The sequence below is a fragment of the Mastomys coucha genome, unplaced genomic scaffold, assembly GCF_008632895.1.
Source record: "Mastomys coucha isolate ucsf_1 unplaced genomic scaffold, UCSF_Mcou_1 pScaffold14, whole genome shotgun sequence".
Taxonomy (NCBI): domain Eukaryota; kingdom Metazoa; phylum Chordata; class Mammalia; order Rodentia; family Muridae; genus Mastomys; species Mastomys coucha.
In genome coordinates this window covers 86809320-86815319 of record NW_022196896.1, presented here as the reverse complement: position 1 = coordinate 86815319, position 6000 = coordinate 86809320, and the positions used below count along the sequence as shown (strand labels likewise).

Sequence of the window (6000 nt, the reverse complement as noted above, 5' to 3'; positions counted from 1 at the left end):
GATAATGGACTGAACCTCTGAACCTATAAGCCAGCTCCAATGAAATGTTGTCCTTTATAGGAGTTGCCTTGGTTGTAGTGTCTCTTCACAGCAATGGAAACCCTAAAACACACTTCAAAGACTTCATTCTTTATTATAAAACTCAAACTCCTTAGTGTAGCAAATGAGCTCTTGATTAATATGGTTCTTTCTACCATTCCTCACCTATCTGAGCCTTCTCTGCATCTGTCCAGAAGAGATGTAATTTCTTGGGAGTAGGCCTCTTGGCATGGTAGTACTCTTAAGGTTCACACACCTGCACAGACATCGCTGCCTTTCTCTGGAATGCCTCTTCCCTGCTCTTCCTGCTAGCTCCTCCCTGTCAGTCATTAAACATGTTGTTTATCTCCACTGGGTAAGCTTTCCTGATCTGGGAATAGACTAATTTTTGTTTTGTTTTGTTTTGTTTTTTTTTTAGAGACAGGGTTTCTCTGTGTAGCCCTGGCTGTCCTGGACCTCACTTTGTAGACCAGGTTAGCCTCGAACTCAGAAACTCGCCTGCCTCTGCCTCCCAAGTGCTGGGATTAAAGGCATGTGCCACCACCGCCTGGCGACTAATTTTCTACTAGGGGCTTCTCTACCTCCTTTATCCAATAGTCTGTGATTTCTGGGGACTGGAGGCACTAAGTCTTTCTTGACTTTACCCCTTAGTTGGAGCCCATTAGACTCGAATTAAGTGAATAGATTATTTCATGGTTTGATGAAACTGATGAGAACCTGCTTATTTTTCTCAGTGGTGGAAAGTGACTGTTTTCCAAGATTCATCTTAACTAACCTAAGCACTTGTTGGGAAGAGCTGGCTGAGAGCCATCTAAAGAGCCCTCAGGAGCCTAGTTTGTAAGGAGGTTTCTGTAAAAGGGAGACTCTTCTTGGTAATGGGTTCAGCCTAGTGATAACATTTGACAACAATAGGTTATTTATTAGGTTTGGGCACCTAGGTGTGTTTAATTTCAATAAACTTAGTCAAAGGGAAATGAAGAGGCTCCAGACAACATGTGTATGCACTGCTGATTGAAAATTTCAAAGCATTGGTCATTTATACAAAGGTCTGCAGTAGATATTGCACGGGGTATAAAAGGAATATGATATGATATTAAGAAAATATAGTGTACTGAAATAATTAAAGGTAACAAATGATGACTGAGTTCAACAAGAAAGAGAGGTCACAGGAACTGGCCACTCTCACCATTTTTAGTTTATGAGATGATGTTATTTTACATGAGATTATTGAAGTACCTACTAAATTTGAAATACAAAAAGGCATTTATTTCCTAAAGTACAAGTATCTCAAGTGTGAAATAGACAAATAATTGAATTGGACAGTTCTAAATACCAGTTTGAAACAGATTGTGCCGCCGTTTGGAAAAGACTACTAAAAGACAGAAACTACTTGGAAATCTTCAAGAAATCAGGAAGTAGAATGCAATTAATCAAACTGGGATTTGATCCTGGAATAGAGAAATGAATACTCATTCTTAGAAAGATCGCCAGAATTTGAGAAATACATGACTTATTTATGTATTTTTTTTGTTGAAAATTCAAAATACAGAAATGGTTAAAGAGCAGACTAGAAGACATTAAAAAAAAGAAGAAGAAGAAGAAGAATGCTGAACGTTCAATGCAGCCAATTCCAGACCATAGCTCAATTTCTTTAATGCTAACAAAGTACATAGCCAAGCAAGGGTAATTTAATACTACTTTTCCTTTCCTTTGATCAACTTTACATGAAGATCATAATAAGGACGTAAATCGAAAGAAATCTAAGTCTGCCTAAGTCAAAACTGCAGTAAAATAAGCAGCATTTGAGTAACTGGGATCTTGGAATCAAACTCGGTATTTTAAGTGTAGTACTCAGGGCTCAGGAAAGATTGCCAACACCCATGCTGAGAACAAATTCAGTAAAGGAGAACAGAAACCAGGGGGCACAGATGAACAGGCTTTGACGTGAAAAGGTAAAGATGAATGGAATAAGGTCTGATTCCTGAAAGCTTTCCATACATTGCACGAAACTGCAGAGTTTAAGCTCAAATGGGATTTCCTAAAGGCAGTGCTCTCAAATTTCAACAATAGTCGGTGAGGGCCGGAGGAAGCTCCAGGCTCTGGAGACTAAGGACAGGGACCGCAGGCAAAGGCGCACAGCCCGGACCGGTCTGCTCGTCCGTCCTCAGTCGCCCAAGACCCTGAGACGGGAGCAATCAGGCAGGCTTCCCGGGAAGGGCCACGGCGGGCGGGACCGCGGCGGGATTTTCCTCTCCGCTCATTCATTCTCTGATTCATTGGTTCCTGGAGGCGGCTCACACGGACGCGCGCAGGAAAAGGCAGGCAAGGGCGCGGAGGACGGCCGCGGCAGGGTGCGGCCCCGGCGCCTGAGGGGCGGCCGGTGGTGGGGGCGGGGGCCGCGGCTGGCCGGGCCGCGAGGGGGGCGCGCGCGTGCGCGCGTGCAGGCGGCAGGAGAGGCGCGCGGCCGCCGGCGCCGGAAGTGAGCGGTGGCCGCGGCGGGGAGCGCGCGGCCGGGCGCGAGTCGGTCCGCCCTCGGGCCGCGCGGCCCTCAGCCCCGCCCTGTGCGCCGGGGCCCGACGCGCGGGCTCTGTGATCCGCGCCGCGGGGCTCTGCGGCCGCCCCGCCCAGTCCCCGCCGACGCCCGCTCCGTGGCTCGGTCAGTCAGTCCCCGAGCGCGCGCCGCGGGAGCTGCGGCCGCTCTCAGCGTTCTGGAGAGGAGCGTCGCGCCTGGACAGGCGGCGGCGGCGGCGGCTGCGGTGCGCAGGGCTCCGGGAGGGCCGAGGGGCTGCCGCGGTGAGTGCTTCGCCGCCTGGCCCTCGAGGTCGGGGAAAGGAGAGATCTGGGTGCCCGGGAGGCGCTGCCGGCTCCATTTTCCCGGTGCCCGGCGTGGCCCTCCGGGCGAGCGCGGACGACTTGCAGCCCGGGGCGGGGTCCTTGCCGGCCAGGCTCTCGGCGTGGGGCTGAGCCCGGCCGGGCGGCCTGCGGTGGGTAGGGGGTCGGCGGGGCCTGGGCTGCACCCCGTGCCCCTCGGGGCTGCACCGTGCAGACAATGAGACCTGGAGCCGCCCTGGGAGGTGCGGCGGGGCTGATACTCCGCACTGGGGCGCTGGTGGCCGGAGACCGCGGCTGGAAAGGGACTGGCTCCCGGTAGCCGCAGAAACCGGTGGCTGGATGCGGGATTTGTTCTAGCTTCCATGCCCTGCCCGCCTTCGTAGATGAGTTCACTGCAGAGATTTAGAAAGGCGGGGCGCCTTCTGTGTCTTCTGATTAAGCCGGCAAAGTAATTGCTCGAGTGCTTTTTAGCTCCCGTCTCGTCTTTCCGCGTACATTCCCGCCGGAAATCCAAACAGCATTTCAGTGGAGGACGGCAGAAAGAGGGAAGGCTGCCTAATAGTATTGATTAGGATGCCTTCGTTTTAAGACACCTGAAAGATACCCTTTTCTTATTCAGACGTTGTCTTAGGATGGCCCCCACTGTGTGAACTGGAAACTGCTTGATCCTTATGTTGGTATAAACATGTGCCTCAGAGTGTTAAGCGTTGGGAAATGATGCGAGTTGCATGTTTCCTGTGTGTTGCATTTCATACATTTTGTGGGAAGAACAATTTGGGTTGGATGCTGCCCTGCAGCATTTCTCATGGAGCAGTGGAGAGCTGCCCAAGTAGGTAAAGTCCTTCCCTAAAGGAACTGTAAAGGTAGCGGGCTAGGGCTGAGGCATGATTCGATTATTAAATGGTGGTATTGTGTTCGTAAGAATATTGAAGTGAGCACACAGTCACGGAAACCTACTCAGGTATTGGGAGACGCTTCTACAACACATGAGTGGTGGAAACAGCGAGAAAGAACAAGAGTAAACTAACATTCCATGCGCTAGAACAGGCTAGCAACGTGATAGTGGACAAGCAAGCCATTAACTATGCAGTTGTTCCCTACCGGTAAGCAGCAGTACGCCACCTGTTTACCTTTCTAGCCTGTTGTCAAGAAGATTGAACAAGAAAACATATGCAAAATTGCTAGCCTCTTGCCTGTCTGCGAGCTGCTCAGTACGTGTTAAATTAAATCCCCTTTCTTACTGCTTGGGGGCGGAGTGTCGGGTGTCTTGAGAGGGAGGACCAGAAGTGAATGTTGGTAACAGTGTGTTGTGGAGGCTTGTGTAGCATAAGGCAGCCAAGGAAAAGTTGGTTCTACATTGAGAGATCAGTGGGGGGAAAATCTGTGTGGAGCCTTTTAAAAGGTTGAATGATACTTTTTTTTTTTTTTTTTTTTTTTTTTGGCATGCGCCACCACTTGAATGATACTTCTTAAAACAACATTTTATTATCATGTATTAGTTATACATAAGACTGGGTCTCATCATGATCTTTTCATACATGTGTATCATGTACTTCAATTTCAACAGGATTTTAACAGTATAGACTGGGAGAAGAAGAAGATGTTTCCCGTGTAGGTGGTAATTCTCCTTTTAGGTTCAGGAGCCAGACATGGTGGGTGGATCATTCCTGGAGACTGCACTGGGAGGCTGAGGCAGGAAGACTGACTGAAGTGAAGTCCAGGTCAACCTGGATTACACAGTGAGAGCCTATCTGAAAAACCATCAAGCCACGTGGAAAATAAAATACAAATCAAACCACATAAAAAAATAAAGTAAAATCCGAATTCTCTAAGTAGAACCCTGGAGAGGTGGCAGAATAAGGACACTCTTTAAAACCCCTTGTTGAGTTTGTTCCAGACACCAGTTACAGATAGCCCAGTTGAAGTAAGTACAAAATGTCTACAAAGCTTTGTAAGTGATTTGTTTTTCACCAGACATTTTGTGGTATTGGGATTGCTGTTCACTTCTTAGTAAAGAGCAACGCGTAGCTGTTTCTGTTTAGTATGCCACACAGACTCTTGATTCAGGTCTCACTGAGATTATTCCCTTAGTTCTGGCTGACGATAGTGGAGTGGTAGGCCTCTTTTGATAATGGCTTCACAATTTTTAACACTTTGTTTTCTGGCTAGATGTTTTTAACTGTTACCTTCGAGAATAATTGTGGGGTTTTTTGTTTTGTTTTTGTTGAGTTTTGGCTCTCTACAAATAAATAAATAAATGTATGTTAGTAGACTAGAACAAGGAAACAGATTCTGGGATACACATTTACTTTATTGACTTTGGTTTGGAAGTCATTGAATGTCAATATTGGTATTAACCCCAAACTCTCTATTTCTTTAGGAAAAGTAATATTAATGGAGTAAGATATGTAACCTCAAGCTAATTATTTTGAATTCTTAGTTCCATTACCTATTAACTGGGAAGTTTGGAGTTACTGGTTTTCATTTGTTATTTCTTACTGACCTTAAGAATTTTGAGGAGCTAAGTGTAGTAACAGGAGCCTGTATTTGAGAGGGAGGCTGAGGTAGGAGGATACTGAGTTTGAGGGTGGCCTACATAATGACTTTGCCTCAAAACAAAAGGAGTAATTTAATTTTGATGAAGGGCTTTTAAGGTTCTTCCGACATTTGACCTAACATCATAAAAGAATTTGAAGATAGAGCTCAGTGGGAGAGCAGTTAGCAAACATAGAAAGAAGGGCCTGGGTTTGATAGCTAGCACAGAGCCAAAGTCTGATTTTTATGCTTGAAGTCATATCAGAGCATATGAAAAGCTCAGGCCGAAGGATTAAGGATAGCTTAGGTTATATATTGAGGTCTTGATTCACAAAAATGTTTTAAAATTATAATAATAAAAATTGTTACTAAATCCTGTGTACGACTTTCAGTGCTTCCTATGTATTGAATTATTTATTCCTTACCATGCCTCTATGAAGAAAGAGTTAATTCTCTCTGTTAATTGAGAAAACCAGCAGAGATAGTAAGTTACTTTCTCAAAGACTACACAGCTCTATAGTAAACAGAGGTTTAAAACTAGCTAGCCTAATTCTTGTATTCTTACCACCTTCCTATGCTGCCATGTAGAAAACG

The 6000-nt window shown here is 46.3% G+C and overlaps 2 protein-coding genes across 9 annotated transcripts in view; one reads left to right on the top strand and one right to left on the bottom strand.

The window, feature by feature from the left end:
- Positions 1 to 2587: 2587 nt before the first annotated feature.
- Positions 2588 to 3253, bottom strand: LOC116089450 (translation initiation factor IF-2-like). The gene has a single exon (XM_031368986.1). It carries the CDS (start codon positions 3233 to 3235, stop codon positions 2588 to 2590), a length of 648 nt encoding a protein of 215 aa, XP_031224846.1. The 5' UTR covers positions 3236 to 3253.
- The window catches only part of Raph1 (Ras association (RalGDS/AF-6) and pleckstrin homology domains 1), a 197821-nt gene continuing 194544 nt past the window's right edge, over positions 2724 to 6000 (top strand). For all 8 annotated transcript variants that reach the window (XR_004117908.1, XR_004117909.1, XM_031367678.1 and 5 more), the window contains exon 1: positions 2724 to 2832. The gene's annotated coding sequence lies outside the window, so the exon portion shown is untranslated. The remainder of the gene's footprint in view (positions 2833 to 6000) is intronic.

Coding starts and splice junctions, on each gene's coding strand:
- LOC116089450 (XM_031368986.1), bottom strand. CDS start 3,235: ATGGAAGCTAGAACAAATCCCGCATCCAGCCACCGGTTTCTGCGGCTA.